The following is a 16,719-nucleotide window of genomic DNA, read 5'->3' on the forward strand; positions in this document are numbered from 1 at the left end:
TCCTGGACACACGATTTCATACATTCTAAGGTTGTGTGTTTTCAGTTATTATACTTTTGAAGGACAGATCCTCCTTTACAGATCAGTTTCTTTAAAATGTGACGCTTCATGTTTGCTGCACCACAGAAACAAACCATCAGGTTTGACTGATGATTTCTTCACTTCCATCTCAGTAATATTCAGCTCAGTCCTTTCTGCAGGTATCACTAACCTCTGCAAAGTTTAACCTAATTTTTTATCAAAACAAGCCATGAAGCTTCACTAAAGGTTCAATATTTTCACATTTTAGCAGGAAAATTAACTCTCAACATCAGTTTTTACATTCTGCCTGATTTTTCCTCACATCAGCCCCAAAGATTCAGAGAAGCGGCGGTCGAGATCACAGAGGAAGCAGATCATCTTTGAACTTGCATCATCACCTTTTCTCCTCACCGTGTCGATTAAAACTCGAGCTTTGTCTCCTCTGGTTCTCTCTGCCTCCACTGCCTCCCTCTCAGAATCATTGATGACTTTTTCCTTCAGCAGATTATCCATCAAACTCTGCAGAACTGGGCCTGATACCCCATCTATGAAGTCGATCCTTATCTCCATCAGTTTCTCCTTTGGACTGAGGTTCTGTCGGGTCGGTCCACAGGATCTTCTGACTCTGGCAGAAGAAAGACGAGCTCGTCTGTCCCAGACAATACTGGAGCTGCTGTCCCTCAGAGACAGTATGATGTGTTTCATCATTTCCTCATAAACCACCTGGAACGTTGGGACGTAGTTTTCATAGGATTCTGCATCAAATTCTGCTTCTGTGGGCTGAACCAGAACCGAGTCGATTCTGGGAGAGACAGACAGAGAGTAAAGCTGATTCGGCTGCAGTTTGCAATTTGGAGGCGTCTCCAGGAAAATCTCATTATCATCTAATTTCTTCCTGAAACGCAGCACATTGTTCAGAACAACGTTTTTTGGCAGCATCAACACATTAATCTCGTGTTCTGACTCAGGATCAGCTGGAGGTTTGTAGAACAGCAGAACCAAGGCTCGGACCGGGTCAGGAGGAGAATCTTCATCCTTGACGTTCCCAAAAGCAGAAAACCCTGTGATGCTGATGATGATGTGAGTCTCTGTGATCCTCTCAGGCCTGATAAACTCGACGCCTTCATCATGTAGATGAGCGACTGACAGGAAGTGACATCGTCCTGTGGAGCGGACCTCACAGTGAGGGAGATGAAGCCGAGCCACAGACTGCTGCTGGCAGCTGATGTCAAACAGAGGTCCAGCAGGCTTCTTGCCATGCTGGCTCAGTAATCTCCTGTTCCAGGGACCAACCCTGTAAAACACATCTCCTCCTCCCTTCATGTCAAACACCAGGCCGCTCACTCTGCACTGGTACAGGCCTGGACTGGAGCACTGGAACCAGTAGGTTTCATCATCTGGATCTCCACAGAAACCAGGAGTAATCTCCTCAAAGCTGCTTTGGAGCTTCATGTTGGGTAAGCTAGCAGCTCGAGGTAAGATACTGTCATCTAAAGGAGGATCCTGACGAATCAAAGAACAGCTGAGAGGAGACGAGTTACTGCGGCTTCTTCTCAAAACAGATCCTGAAGTGTGGGGAATGTCAATATGGGTTGATCTGTTTGGGACGGAGTCAATCACATGTCCATGTCCAACCCACTCCATTATTTCATCTTGGTAGTTTTCTGCTGTATCTTGTAAGCAAGGCTGTTGCATGTCAAGAAGTTCTGGAGGCCTTTCTGCGGAAACGTTTTGACTTATTGGGATTAAGGTGGGGATATTAAAAACCCCTGATATCTGCCTAACTGTCCTGGAAGGTCCCACATACAGACTTTGTAATTCATCTTGATGAGAAGGAGAGAAGTCGAGTATTGGCGAAGACGTACCTGCAGTGGATGGACGGCTTACAGTTGATAGTGATACGTTGCTGAGCCGAGTGTTGAAGGGTGAAGAGAAATCAAGCAGATCGGACACCGATTCATCTCGAAAGATTTGTTCAGCATCTGCTTCATGTTCCTCAGTTAACGAAAAAAATCTTTGGTTGATAGTTTCAGCAGAGATTGCACCTAAAAGCAATGTTTCAGGGTAAGTGAACTCGAGGTCGTTCTTTGATTCATCAGGATCCTTCTTTAGACGGCTCAAGGGAATATAAATCCCCTTGGGATATAAATTTGAAGGCTCAAAAGAAAAGTGTGACGAGATTGGGTATGATTGTGAGTATAATTCATTATTCTGACCTAAAGAATGAATCATACAAATAGATTCTGCTCTATTTGTATGAAGAGGTGAGGTCTCAGATTCATACCTGGGCATGAGCCGTGGAGGCAAGTCTGGTCTTGGGAAGTTTATGTTAAAAGACTTTTTTCTTTGATCTATTAATTTATTTTGATGCTCTTCAACCCTTTCTTCTATTTTTCTATTTGAGTTTGGTTGAATGTTAAATATTGTTCGCCTAACCTTAGCAGTTTTTCCCTGTGCTTCAGTTAGGGTTTGTCTTTCCTTTTTCCTTTGTTTTCGATGGAATAAACTGATCAGACTGGATTCACCAAGGGAATCTGATGACCATTTCTGGCCTTGATTAATTTTTGTATGGTGATCTGGTAGATAATCTGAGGAAGAAGCAGCAGAAAAATTACATTCAGCTCCTTGAGGATTGATTTCTGCTCCTGACTTCCTATCAGTGATGGCGTTTCCTATTTTCTTCAACGTCTTGCTTGAAGAGAAACTTTTTGCTTTAGCAGGGAAAAGACAAACATCTCGTTTCCAAACACAGCAGGAGTTGCTAAACTCCACTAAACTCAGGGTAACATGTCCGATGGATACATTTACTGATACCTGGTAGGATGAAAAGTAATATTCATAAAACTCATCAGGCTCTGCTTCTGTGGGCTGAACCTGAACAGAATCACCTCCAGGAGAAACAGACAGAGAGTAAAGCTGATTCAGCTGCAGTTTGCAGTTTGTAGCCTCCAGGAACATTTCATGATCACCTAATTTCTTCCTAAATTGCAGTACAGTTCTGAGAACAACGTTTTTTGGCAGCATCAATACATTAATCTGGTGTTTTGACTCAGGATCAACTGGAGGTTTGTAGAACAGCAGAACCAAGGCTCGGACCGGGTCAGGAGGAGAATCTTCATCCTTGACGTTCCCAAAAGCAGAAAACCCTGTGATGCTGATGATGATGTGAGTCTCTGTGATCCTCTCAGGCCTGATAAACTCGATGCCTTCATCATGTAGATGAGCGACTGACAGGAAGTGACATCGTCCTGTGGAGCGGACCTCACAGTGAGGGAGATGAAGCCGAGCCACAGACTGCTGCTGGCAGCTGATGTCAAACAGAGGTCCAGCAGGCTTCTTGCCATGTCGGGTCAGTAATCTCCTGTTCCAGAGAACAACCCTGTAAAACACATCTCCTCCTCCCTTCATGTCAAACACCAGGCCGCTCACTCTGCACTGGTACAGGCCTGGACTGGAGCACTGGAACCAGTAGGTTTCATCATCTGGATCTCCACAGAAACCAGGAGTAAACTCCTCAAAGCTGCTTTGGAGCTTCATGTTGGGTAAGCTAGTAGCTCGGGGTAAGATACTGACGTCTAAAGAAGGATCCTGATGAATCAAAGAACAGCTAAGAGAAGGAGACGAGTTACTGCGGCTTCTTCTTCTCAAACCAGATCCTGAAGTGTGGGGAATGTCACTATGGGTTGATCTGTTTGGGACGGAGTCGCTCTGAGTTGGATCAGAGGAAGGAGAAACATTCTGACCCATTGAACAGCTGCTTGTTTCCTTCTCAGATGAATCTGTGGTGAGAGACTGTTGGAGAACTTTGCCATGTCTGCTGTTCTTTTTTTCTACTCTCTCGCTCTCAGATTCAGTCATCATTAGTTTTTTCAGGTGAGTCCGCCAAAAAGATCCTGGAAATCTGCCAGCAGCCATCAGTGGTTTCTTTGGAATGAGGTTCTGTACACAGGATTTTTTGACTGCAGCAGCAAGAAGATTAACACTCGTTTTCCAGACGATGTTGGAGCTGCTGTCCCTCAGAGACAGTCTGATGTGTTTTGTAATTTTCTTAAAAGAAACACAGAACTTTGAGAAGTAATTGTCACTGGATTCTGCATCAAATTCTGCCTCTTTGGGCTGAATCAGAACCGATTTACCTCCAGGAGAGACAGACAGAGTAAAGCTGATTCAGCTGCAGTTTGCAATGCGACAACGTCTTCAGGAATATTTCATTATTTTCTAATTTCTTCCTAAAATGCACCACATTACTGATAAAGTTTTTTGGCAGCATCAACACATTAATCTGGTGTTTTGACTCAGGATAAGCTGCAGGTTTGTAGAACAGCAGAACCAAGGCTCGGACCGGGTCAGGAGGAGAATCTTCATCCTTGACGTTCCCAAAAGCAGAAAACCTTTGAAGTGTAGAAATTTTGTTTATTTTCTCAGGTAGTTTTCCAAAATTTTCAGAATGACAGACATTAGCACCATCATTGCAAACAGTTGCTTTCTTTTGCCTTGGGGTGATTTCCTCAGAGGTGTCGTTGTTTTTGGGTCGGTCCTGAAACTCAGAGCTCTTTGTGTCAAACGATGAGTGAATTACATCTTCTGTTTCTTTTTGTTCTTGACACTCAGAAACGCTTTCAGATGATGTTCCTTCCAGGTGTTTATATATAAGATTCGGTTCATCTTCTAAGTTTTGTCCTTTCAATTTTCTTGAACATCAATAATTTCTGAATCTTGTTTTTTCTCTGTTAAACATTTATTAGATCCTGGAACCTGAGAAATCAAAAAGAGAAATTACTATATCCACCTTACATATGCCATTTTGGTTATACCATGTCAAAAAGAATCTGCTTGTCTCCGAACTATAGTTGTCATGTATGAATTTTATTTGAAAAAGAAAATCTGAACAAAGAAATGTTCCACTGAAGCAAAAGTTTGGAAAATGTCCATCGATACTTTAGAAGTGATCAATCAAAACTTCTGAATATGGATTTTTTCTAAAACACCAACTTCTATTTTTATGTTTTAGAAACAGATACACACACACACACACGCGCGCGCGCGCGCACACGCACGCACACACACACACACACAGGCACACACACACACACACACACACACACACACACACACACACACACACACACACACACACACACACCTTTTAGCTTGTCTGAAGTTTTCTTTGAATTCTGCTCTATTTGTATGAAATATCTAGAGCGCTTAAAAAATAAGTGAGGATTTATACCTAGTTTAATAGTGAAAAATAAGATAGAGTGAAATTAACCTGGCTTTATAATAAAGCTTTCATGAATCAAAGATTTGCTAATCACAAACTGCGTTCAAATAATTCAGCCATTGGTGTAAAATAATCAGTTTCAGGTTTGAAAAGTCTAGGTTTTGTAGTTTTTCAACTAGAGCAGATTAGCGATGGTCAGGGTAATAGAAAATGGACAGGAGTTGCCCGTAGCCATTTCCCTAAACTTCAGCTTCGTCACACATTAACTGTTATACAAACCTCAAATAAGCTAAATTAACCCCGACACAATAAATTAACCTACAGTATGGCTAAACTGTTGAAGTTTACGTGACTGAGAAAGTTTGAGACTTACATTTCCTCATTCGGTCTGACTCGGGCGGGTCCTCCTCAGGCGGTTTGTGACGATGTTTTTATCACAAACCGCTTTTTAATTGTTAAAGAGAAACTGGTTGTTAACAGGGAACCAAACTAATGACTCAGTAGAAACTTCTGACCTAAAGAATGAATCATATAATGAGAAAAATGTAGGCAGTTTTAAAGAGGAAAAAAACAAAAAACAGGACGTTAAACAACGCTTCCTGATTTGAGTTTTGTCCCCTCTCTGTTTGCAGTATTTGCTGATGAATAACAAACTAAATAAAAGGCGCATACTGCCACCTATTGTACAAGTGTAAAACTTTACTTTATCATCTTCCTAATGTCTTCCCTCCAAGCTGGTTTCACCAACAGAGTAACTTCCAGCCTTTCCTCACATTTTTTGGTTCTCTGTTATAGTTTGTTTCTTTTCCCTCTTTTTCTGTTTCTAAACTTTCTCACTTCATATCCCTGTCTTTTACAGTTTGTCATTAAATGTTTCATATTTCTAATAGATTTAGCTTTAATGGTCAAGTTTGTCTGCATGAACAAAGAATTTTACTTACAGTGCTGACAGCTCACAGACGTTAAGTATAAATTTCCAAACTTTAGAGAGAAAATAACATAATGAATAAAATTAATTATATGTATATGAATGTGTGTTTATGTCTTATCTCTATGCCTATCAAACAATTTTTTTGTCTCTTATTTAGTGGAAATATTAATGTTGATTAGACTTAATTATAACCTTTTTCAACCTTTATAGCTCCACTGTTGAAAATGAGGAGCTAACATTCACAAATGACATTGAAATAAAATCCAGACCAACATCTGGTTTGAGGTGATTCCTCTGGAACCTGTTGGAGGAAAAATATCCCAACTTCAGAAGATGAGCTTTAACCTAACAGAGCTCTGTGGTTCCTCCTATCAGTATGAGAATCAGGGTGAGGAGGCGCCATGTTAGGAAGAGAAGTGGAAGCTGCAGGATCTACAGAACAAGTAGGTTATGATACTACTGACTACCCTTCTGTTTGGACACAGGATCAATATTAAAAGCTAAAATGAATGGTTATATGCCAGACATAGAAAACTGGGATGCACTCCATGCCATGATGTTCAGAGTTTAGGTCTCATGGCATCTCAAGGTGTCAACATTGCAGCCAGTGGGCTGGGAGAAATACAGCTTTATTTTATAGCAGTTCAAGTGCTACCCAGCTTTTATTGCTTCTCAAAAAATTCATCAGCACAGAAACTTCAATACTTCATATATATATATATTTTTTTTTGTCATAGTACCCACAAGAATTTAAAACTACATTCACCCCTGGGTGGGACATAAGCAGGTCCCTAGCACCAGAGCAATAGCAGCCCAGATTTGTAACACTAAGCAAGATCTTTGGTGAGTGCTATGCAAAGAGTCCCCTGAGACAATCTAGCATCTGACACCAGGATGCATGATGGTAGCATGATAAGAATACATGGAACGCTACAACCAAGCACACAGAATAGTGTGAAGAAACATCTGAAGGGTTTATAACCTTGAACACACGTTGTTAAAATGGGAAATGCCACACAAGGTGGTAGAAAACAAACGAGCTAAGATCCTGTGGACCTTCCATATACAGGAAGACAAAATGGGAAAAGCAAACCAACTGAACATGGTGATCATTGATCAGCAGAGCAAAGCAGTTATGATGTAGCTATCCTGAATGAACAGAAGGTACAGAAAAAAAACTAGAGAAATCTATAAGGCTATAAAAAAACCATCATCTTCCTAGAACCTGAGAAAAAATTTGTCCACATAAGTGGATGACTTATTTTGGGCTGTCTAGTCCACAATACAAAATGTAGCTCTAGATGGGGTCTGGTGTCCACACATTTGGCCATTTTTTTATGACTTAGAGGTGGTGGAAGATTATAAGACATTACAGGTTAGACTCAAGATGTTCAGTGTTTACAAAAGTTAGCAACTTTATAGATTTACCATGGTGCTAAACATGGTTTTCTGAGAAAAAAGATGTCCACATATCATGTAAAAAGATAATTCTTTGTTTTTGGAATCATTAGGTCCCAATCAGCCCAAATATCAAAGACGAATTAATAATGCATGCCATGGAAGAGTTTTGGTCTTGGTTGGTTACAAAGAATGTGAAAGGTGAAGGCAATAGTAGTGCCTGTGGTCACTGAAACCCTCAGAGTAATGACCCCTAAACTAGAAGAGTGGCTCAAACAAATACCTGGAGATACATCAGACTTCTTGATACAGAGAAGCACACCTTTGGGAACTGCTAATATACTGTGAAGACCACACCCGCACCAAGGCCTGTGGTAGAGGACCCAAGCTTTTTGTAAATTTAATTTCCCTTTTAAGATCAATAAAGTATTGAATTTGGAAGAAGGGATAACTAGTCATGGAGTAATACAGAATTACAAATATAAAAATAAAAAGCATTTATTTAAAAAATATTTAAAGTGCCAAAAATATCATGTGTGTTACTGTTTGCACAAAACTTTAAAGATTGATATTTTGTCGTTATCTCAATCTGCATACATGCAGATTGTCTAGGTAGTCTAAATTGTCTATTGGCAGGTCCATCAGCCAACCTGCCATTAGACAACAGTTTTTGGTTTTATGATATAAAGCGTTTTGAATTCCCCTGCTGCTGAAATGCGCTATACAAATAAACATGATTAATTAATTGAACAGAGGAAGTTCGCCTGGGAGACCAGGGTTCGAATCCAGGCTGAGGCAAAAATGAAAGATACAACAGTGACATATGTCTGTGCGTATATATAAATATTATTTTTCAGCTTATATAGAGGTTGTGAGAGTCAAGTGGCAGTGGGTCTGACACTCAATAGCTGTCTGTGTAGCTAGCAGCTAGCAGAGCTAGTAGCTAGCAGAGGGCTAAGCCCTCGTCCATAGCCTCTGGTGAACATGGTGATCATTGATCAGCAGAGCAAAGCAGTTGTTTTGATGTAGCTATCCTGAATGAACAGAAGGTACAAAAAAAAAACTACAGAAATCTATAAGGCTAAAAAAAACCCATCATCTTCCTAGAACCTGAGAAAAAATGTGTCCACATAAGTGGATGACTTATTTTGGGCTGTCTAGTCCACAATACAAAATTTTGCTCTAGATTGGGTAGATGCAGGTTTTTCACTTTTAAAGTACTTTCATAAAAAAAATTGTCATTCAGTGAAGCTACTCCAGTAAAATTAAAAAGCACAGTGCAGTTAAACTAATCCTAAAAGTATTTTCTCCTCAAAATTTCGCATTACTAATAACTAGTTTTCGCATAACTAGTTACTAATTACCACTAGCTATGTGTAATAATATATTTGTATTTACCCTGTATTGCAGGGTAAATTTAAGATACATTTTTATAAATGGACTTAAGCGTGCTAATGATCCTTGCTTGATGGAATATTGCTAAAAAGTGTAGTAACGTTTAAGAATAAAGAGGTTTATCCTCTAGTTTTTATGTGAAAATGTAAAATTCCGATTGTACCAGTAACACGCGAAAGCCCCATATTCGGAACTCCTCATCCGTAGAGGAGGGGAGAAGGGGGAGGAGAAGAAGAGGGGGTACTGTTGTCATCCGTCAGGGCAGTGTGTCGAGCTTTTGTCCAGGAGAAATGGCCGGGATCAAAGGTATAAAAAACGCCCCAGCTTTCCTTGACGATTATTTTTTTATTTAAATGGAAGCGGCTTTAAAATGCGCAGGAGTAGAGTGATGCGTTTAAAACACCCATCCAGCTAACGGAGGGTGTATATTAGCAACGGTTCCGCCGTTCACTGAATCTAGCTGAATCACCCGCAGTGTTTGTTAGCGTCTGTTTCCCAGCTTCCACAGTTATTAATATGTAGTAAATAACGTGTGACATCGCAGTTAATGTCGCTCTTGTTAGCCCGCGTTTTCCCTGAGCTGCTCTTGTTGCTAATTTCGTTGCTCGGATTAACGGCTGTTGTTAGCCAGCAGCTCCTAATAGCACGACAAGCGGTTCCACGTGAAATCAGCCGGACCATCACATGATAAAAGCCTCGGTCCTCAGCCGGTTCTGTGGCGTTACTGTGATGCTAACCGAGTCTGAAATCCTCTGCCTCTTTTACAGCTCTCATCAGCCTCTCCTTCGGAGGGGCCATCGGCCTCATGTTCCTCATGCTTGGATGTGCCCTACCAGTATATGAGTGAGTACAACCATCACACACTGTGTTAGGGTGTGTGGGAATCAATGTGTGATCCCAGTGCAGCAGCCTTTAATGAGGGTCAAGGTTCATACGCAGCCTGCCTGGAAAAATATTGATTTTGTTAGGGTGACCAGATTTTGATTTCCAAATAAAGTAGTAACGGAACTGGAAACACTTCAATCATACTCTGTTTACTTAATTAGACTTTTGATTGTTGCATTTTTAAAGTGTTCCTTCTCTGTGTGGTTAGAAAGAATACATTTCATAAGTCACCAAGTGCAAAAATCACTTTAAGGTATCTTGATATAAATAATAATAGAGATAATGTATTAGAAAAGTAATACGTAACAATAGGTCACTTTTTCAGTTATACTCGAGAAAAATAACACACAAAAAATTATTTATCTATAATAATATATCACAAAGTCAATCAATCAATTCAGTAGATGAACTCTCACTCACTTGTTTTATAGTTTGTGTAAATACCCTCCGGATGCCCCAGACAGAGTGTGAAAAGAGGACTTTCAGTCTCTCGAAATTTTGATTTCACATTTTCCACGTCTGAATGGACAAATATATTATGTCCAGACTATTCACTATTCCTTTGTCTAAAAGTTTTGTCCTTCCTCTATACATTTCTTCCCCCATTAAATCATTCCTTGTTTCCTTCCTTTAGTCCTACCTTTCTTCCTTCTTTGTGTCCTCCTAACTCTTCCTTTCTCATGTTTCTGTTCTTCACTCCCTCATAACCTTTCCTCTTTCCTTTCTCTCTTCCTCAGGGCCTTGCTTCTGTCCCTCCTTTTGCTTTTCCTTTAGTTTTCAGTCTTTCTTCTTTCTTTCTTTTGTGCATTTTTTCAAATCTTTATGTCCCGTCTGCCGTCGTTGCTTCTTTTTTTGTCTTTTCCATCTTACTTCTTTCTTTCCTTCATTTTGTCCTTTTATTCATCCCTTATCCTCCTTCATTTCTTTCTCGTTTCCGATTCCCTTTCTTCCTTTATTTGTTTTTCCATTCCTTCTACCTTTTTTCCTGTCTTGTTCTGCTTCCCTTCTTTCTGTCCTTTTTTATTTCCTTCCTCCTGTCCATTGGTCCTTCCTTTCCTTTTGTCCTTTTTTTTTTTTACTAATTATCTCTTCTTTCATTCTGGTTTTTGCTGTGCTATATGTAAAGTCTGCACACTCTGGAAATGTGCCACAAACTAATCGTGGATGTTGATATTTTATATTTTAAAGTGATCATAAAGGACTAAAAAGTCTCAAAAATTGAGTTTACAGGGAAAATGGGCAGAAACCCTGGAGGTTGCAGTTCCAAGGCCAGATCACAGTACACATTTTTTAAAGATGTTCCTGCAATAAAGCATTTACTGCAGATCTGTGCAATATTATCAATAGACGCACATCCCAGTAATTCAATCTGTCTGCTGTTTGCTAGCGAATGATATTAAAAAGCCCTTCTCTCTTCATCTAGCAGTAACAGCAGGTTGGACTTGATCTGTCCCGACATGAACTGGATAGCAAACCAAACTTGACGTCTGATTCTGAGAAATAGTTACACAAATCATGTACTGATGAAACTTTTAACGGCACTCCAGTTCTTAACCGAGGAAGTTAAAAATAGTCTAATAAGGGCAAAAGATTGGTAATTCAATCCCTGAACCTGCATCACCACAGCATGTGTGGATTTGTGTCTCCTTCATTTGTCCCGCTTCCTTTTTCTATGCAGCAAATACTGGCCTTTGTTCCTCCTCTTCTTCTACATCCTCTCGCCCATCCCTTACTGCATCTCGCGGCGGGTGGTTGATGACACAGACTCTGCCAGCAACGCCTGCAAAGAGCTGGCCATCTTCCTCACGACGGGCATCGTCATCTCAGCCTTTGGCCTGCCCATCGTCTTTGCTAGAGCTGAAGTGGTAAGTCATGGAGACTTGGTTGTTTCTAAATGTTTTTATGTTGGTTTTCTTCCAGAGATAAACCTTAAAGGGGACCTACCATGCTTCTTTCAAAATGGGCTATACAAAACATGTTCATTACATTTTTTGTACAAAATTATTCTTAGATAATAGAATTTTAGTCTGCTCAGTTCTCCATATTTATAGTTCCTTTCAGAATGAGCTTTAAATGGCATCTTGTCACTTTAGAATCAAATAAACTGCTGCTGGCCACGCCCCCAACTCAACAGTTACACTAGCACATAAAAATGGATCCAAACAGATACGCAATTATACAACCGTGCATCTTTGAAAAGCAGAAGTAGAGCCTCCTGCACAACCAATAAGAATGCAACAAGTGGTTTCTGCATGGTAAGTTAACAACAAATCACTTGTTTGTACGGCGGTAAGAACCAGCTGACCAAATGTGCTAGAGCTCAGTTTGGGTTTCTGGGTAATCGGCTGGGCTTCGCTGGGGTTGCTAGGTAACTGCAGTGCCTGCTGATTTGTGATGTTACATTCTGAAGGTTTTTGAAATGGCTAATTTTTCAGACACCAAAAACATTAACTTATTGCCAAAAAAACCAAAAACCATCTGGGTGTTTTTCAAAGTGCTTTGAATGTTTATAGAAACAGTGGAAACCCAAATGGAAGCACAAAAACCTCCAAAATGGGAATTTTGCATTTAGTTCAGGTAGGCACTTCTCTCATTAAAGTATTGGCAAAAAAATACCCTGGTGTTTTGTTAACCCAAATAGACAAAAATGTGCAAAAGGTGAATTTTTCTTAATAGGTTAATTTAAATGTTTCTGTTGATACTCCTGTTTAGACGCTCTGCTGGTCTGACCTGAGTTGAGGATGCTCTGGTTTTTTGCAGATCGCCTGGGGGGCGTGCGCACTCGTGTTAACAGGTAATGTAGTCATCTTCGGGACCATCCTGGGCTTCTTCCTGGTCTTCGGCTCCAACGACGACTTCAGTTGGCAGCAGTGGTAAAACGGCCAAATGAAGGATAGCAGCAGGGGAAGGGGGGACCTTAGTCTGAACTGTTTTTATTATTATTATTATTATTATTATTATTATTATTATTATTATTATTATTATTATTATTATTATAGTATTACTGTTTGGTTGTTGTTGCCCATCCATAGACTTACACCAGACCAGTGCAATACTTTGTTGTTGTTTTTTTTAATCGCCTGCTTTATGTTGAACTGACACAAGAAAGATGGAAAATGCTGACTTGTACTGATTTTATTTTTTAAATTTTGTTTTAGGTTTTGTTCTCTGACTTTTGTACTGTGAGATTTCTCCTTGTCGTTATTTGACCTAATGCTTGAGTCATAAAGAACAACACAGCAAGTTGCCGTTGGTATTAAAGGGGGACATTTTGCTAAAATAGCGCAGATTTTGACATCTTCTGTAAATGTAAAGTGACTCACTTTATGCTTTGACACTTGGTGAGAACCTGACTGTTAGGGCAGGAATCAATAATGAGCGTCTTTTGAATAAGTCATATTTGGCTTTTCCTTTTCACTTGGGTTCAGGCTTGTATCTCTGCAACAGATGTTCTCTCCTTCATTTGGCTCAGACACCAAGGAAAAAAAATAATACTCTTTTATGTAACTGTCATGGAAAAACATTTCAGAGGATTGTTTAATGCAATATGCAGGCATCAGCAGATATTCAGTGCTGGCATTAAAAGATAAAATAACTACTAGCAATGCATTTTCCTACCTGATAAACATTTTGCTCACAAATGCACTCATTGAATTTAAAATTTTGACACATGCTCTGAAAGTCAACAGAAACTTAACGTTTCATACTTTCAAGATATTAATTTATTCTGCCTCTAAAATATGACGACATGTGACATTTAAACCTGTTTTTGATTCGCAAATGACACCAGGAGAGAGAACAGCAGGCTAGCACGCAGCCAGACATCAGAGTCTTTCACCATCTTACTTAGCATCTATTTGCTCTGTGTGAGAGATCTGCACTGTAATGCCCAGAAAGCAAGAAAAGCCTTGCTTTTTTGAGCAGCTAGCTTAGCTTCAGGACAGTAGCTGTGTTAGAAAAACCACATAAACGGCGCCTAATTATCACTAGCAGCCTTTAAACATTGCAATCTGACTCCTTGATCGTATCAGTGAACCTGCCTACGTGATAATTAAGCACATTTGCTTTGGATTTTCTGCACATTTGCTCCGTTTCCATGATAGAAACTTAGGCGCATTCACTGCTTTAACTCTGGAGGTTGTCTCTGAGGGCTGACATTTTGCTCCAGCGTGCAGCTTGAGGCCGTTAAACTGCTTTAGGATCTAAACATGGAGTTAAGCTGCAGCCTGAACGCAGCTCTCCTCCGAGGGGAAGGTTTGGATCTTCAGGTTGTATCGTTTATTTCCGTTTTCTCCATTATGTGTCCAGCCCTGATGGGGCCTCTTCCTCTGGCAGATTCCCAGACATATTATCTCACAATCACAGATCGTTCCTCAGAGTTAATACTGTCTTTTCTAGAAACGTACACAATGTTCTCCATAGCAACACAACATCACCAAATTACCTCAAAAGACAGACAATGTATGGAGGAGTTTCTGTTAAATAATTTCATTTTTAATTCCTCTGACCCCAACTTGACACTTCATAAAGTGTGTTCAGATTAAACAAGATATAAAAAGTGCTGAATGTTTTTAATGGTTGCCAACATAAAAGATCTGTCAGCGGATTTGAATTATTCTTTCTAAAAATTGTAAACTGATCAGAAATTCTGAATTAGTTATCAGACTTAGATTTATATTCAAATTTAAATAAATTGCACTGACATTGTAATATGTCCACGCTACAGAACTAGTTAACACAGCACAAAATCTAAAAACTGTAAAGATAAATATCAGTGTTCATTTTTCTTTGAGCTCTAATCTGTCAATTCAGATTTTGTTTTCCAAAATACATCAAAGAGAGAAAAATGTGCTGCAGTTTGTTGGATTGAGATAATCATTTTGAAAACATCATACGAGATTATTTGATGTTTTCAAAGTCATTTCTGTTTATGGATCGAACTGTATGTTCCCAGCATTCATCTGAGGTTTTCTTATTTCGTAAAGTAAGATAACTGCATCAATGTACATGGTGGTGATTGATGATTTTATTTAACAAAAAATGGTGAAAGTTCTTAGTGTTCATGCATTTCCTGAATGAAGGAGGGAATCTGATTTTCTTAAAATTTTTACATATAAAATCTATCACAGGAAAACTGTCTGATTTCTAATCGACTGCCATTAAAATATATTAAAATGTTGACTGAAATTTTTAAAAGATGACTCCCTAAAAGTCAATCTCCAATAATCACAAATTCACAAAACATTCAGACTTCTGTCATTTAATTCTTAAGGCCAGTACCTTCCTCTGTAGGCTATAAAAATATAGCGTTAATTTCTTATTCTGGGCAGAATGTTTTTTATGCATGCTGTCTGAAACATATGAGATGGATGTGCTGCAGAGATATAAAATATCTTTATTCCTGTTCGTTCAGCCTCAAGTAAAATAACTGATTCCTCTGTTCTTGGTTTTTAGATCGCTCATTTTGTCGGTAGATATAAAAACTGCGGCTGCATCGTTCCACTGTCTCTCTCTTCGGGGGTTTATTTGCTTTCTAACAAAGACAGGGTTAAATTTTTCCTTGAGGTTAAATCTTTAATCATTCAGTTAAAGTAAATTTCAGCAACCAATCCACTTTTCCAAGATCAAATTAAGGAGAAGATGAGTTTGTTTTGCAGGGATCAGGATTTTCTTGACTGATACCAGTTTTTCTGTTTTCTTTTGTTCCGAACTGCCAATTCAGATTTTTGTTATAAGGACTGTAAAAACTTAAATGTGTAAATTTGAATCTAATAATAATAAACTTTCATTGATAAAGGTTTTGTTAAATTAAAAACAAAGTGCATCAACAGCCCGGATGTTCACTGATGCATTTATAGATCCGTAAAATTGGGATTTTTGATTCTTTCAGTGAACAAGGCCAGGACTAATCAGCCAGTTTCAATCAAATCTAGACGCCACGAGATATTTAGTTTTTACAGAAATCAAAATATGATTGACCAAAACATTTAGCCTCCATTTCCAGAACTGCTAATTAAAGTGTATGACTTTCATCTCTTTTTTTCACACGACCCGATCAAACGCATTGATCATATTAATAGTTTCTGTTAAAAACATTGAATAAAAAAAGCTGCTACTGACTTTTATGTGACTATAACAATGTTTGGTTGTATGCAAGTCCATCTGCAGGGTGACCTCCAGAGGTGTGAACATCTGTATGTTTCCAGTTTTAAGCTCAATAAGTTAAATGTTCTGAAGTTTATTTTGTTTGACAGTCTGCTGTGAAAGCCCTTCGATGTGACAGAGGCTGGTGTGAAGCTCTGGGATGGTTTCTGTGTTTTTCTGTTTGTTTCTGTTGCTCATGATGATGAGAGGATATTGTATTTATTTATTTTGTCGAGTCAACGCTCGGTTCCTTTTTTTAAAAATCTACAACGCTTGTGTTGAAGGAACGACGTCAGCATGGTGATTTCCTTTTTTTTTCCTCCTTTTTTTTATTTTTAATAAATGCCATTTTTGAACATCCTCTCTGTTGAATGACTAATAATACGTCCAGCTTTGAAGCATTTATCACCAAGAAATCTGAAAATCCGACAAAATATTCCCTCCATCACACAAGATTTCAGATACGCTACATTCAATCACATTTTGTGACATCACAGAGAATAAGAATTTCAGGAAAAGTTCTGATTTGATCAGCCTTTAATGCAATCTTAAAGGAAAAAGTGATTAGTTTACTGATATAGACACAGAAACTGGCTAGCTGCCTAGTTTTCATCCTCTGCTAACTTGCCATATTTTACCAAAGTTCATTACTTTGATTAGAGGGATAGATTTGAGTTTTCTTATTGTTTCAAAGCTTCTTAAGTCATCAGGAATAATTTCTAAA

General features: G+C 39.1%; 3 protein-coding genes across 3 annotated transcripts; 1 reads left to right on the forward strand and 2 right to left on the reverse strand.

Moving 5' to 3' along the window:
• Positions 1-308: 308 nt before the first annotated feature.
• Positions 309-2,097, reverse strand: LOC103471913 (caspase recruitment domain-containing protein 8-like). The gene has a single exon (XM_081611328.1). It carries the CDS (start codon positions 1,714-1,716, stop codon positions 340-342), a length of 1,377 nt encoding a protein of 458 aa, XP_081467454.1. The 5' UTR covers positions 1,717-2,097; the 3' UTR covers positions 309-339.
• On the reverse strand, positions 1,841-5,852 carry LOC145553248 (uncharacterized). The gene is made up of 3 exons (XM_081612038.1): positions 5,616-5,852; positions 2,306-4,776; positions 1,841-1,886 (listed from the first exon to the last, which is right to left on the reverse strand). The coding sequence occupies exons 2-3, from the start codon at positions 3,934-3,936 to the stop codon at positions 1,841-1,843; spliced, it is 1,677 nt and encodes a 558-aa protein (XP_081468164.1). The 5' UTR covers positions 3,937-4,776; positions 5,616-5,852.
• Positions 5,853-9,132: 3,280 nt separating this feature from the next.
• LOC103471888 (leptin receptor overlapping transcript like 1) lies at positions 9,133-16,355 on the forward strand. Its single transcript, XM_008421154.3, has 4 exons — positions 9,133-9,272; positions 9,734-9,809; positions 11,530-11,716; positions 12,612-16,355. Exons 1-4 carry the CDS (start codon positions 9,257-9,259, stop codon positions 12,726-12,728), a joined length of 396 nt encoding a protein of 131 aa, XP_008419376.1. The 5' UTR covers positions 9,133-9,256; the 3' UTR covers positions 12,729-16,355.
• The last annotated feature ends 364 nt before the right edge of the window (positions 16,356-16,719 follow it).

The sequence above is a fragment of the Poecilia reticulata genome, chromosome 10 (assembly GCF_904066995.2).
Source record: "Poecilia reticulata chromosome 10, P_reticulata-male-v2, whole genome shotgun sequence".
In the NCBI taxonomy this organism is placed as follows: Eukaryota; Metazoa; Chordata; class Actinopteri; order Cyprinodontiformes; family Poeciliidae; genus Poecilia; species Poecilia reticulata.

Excerpts from the sequence above, each read along its gene's own strand:
- LOC103471913 (XM_081611328.1), bottom strand. The coding sequence starts at position 1,716 with ATGCAACAGCCTTGCTTACAAGATACAGCAGAAAACTACCAAGATGAA.
- LOC145553248 (XM_081612038.1), bottom strand. The coding sequence starts at position 3,936 with ATGGCTGCTGGCAGATTTCCAGGATCTTTTTGGCGGACTCACCTGAAA. Across the intron at positions 1,887-2,305 it reads CCTCCACGGCTCATGCCCAG|GTACGTCTTCGCCAATACTC; the intron begins GTATGAATCTGA and ends CATCCACTGCAG.
- LOC103471888 (XM_008421154.3), top strand. Across the intron at positions 9,810-11,529 it reads TGTGCCCTACCAGTATATGA|CAAATACTGGCCTTTGTTCC; the intron begins GTGAGTACAACC and ends TTTTCTATGCAG. Across the intron at positions 11,717-12,611 it reads TCTTTGCTAGAGCTGAAGTG|ATCGCCTGGGGGGCGTGCGC; the intron begins GTAAGTCATGGA and ends GGTTTTTTGCAG.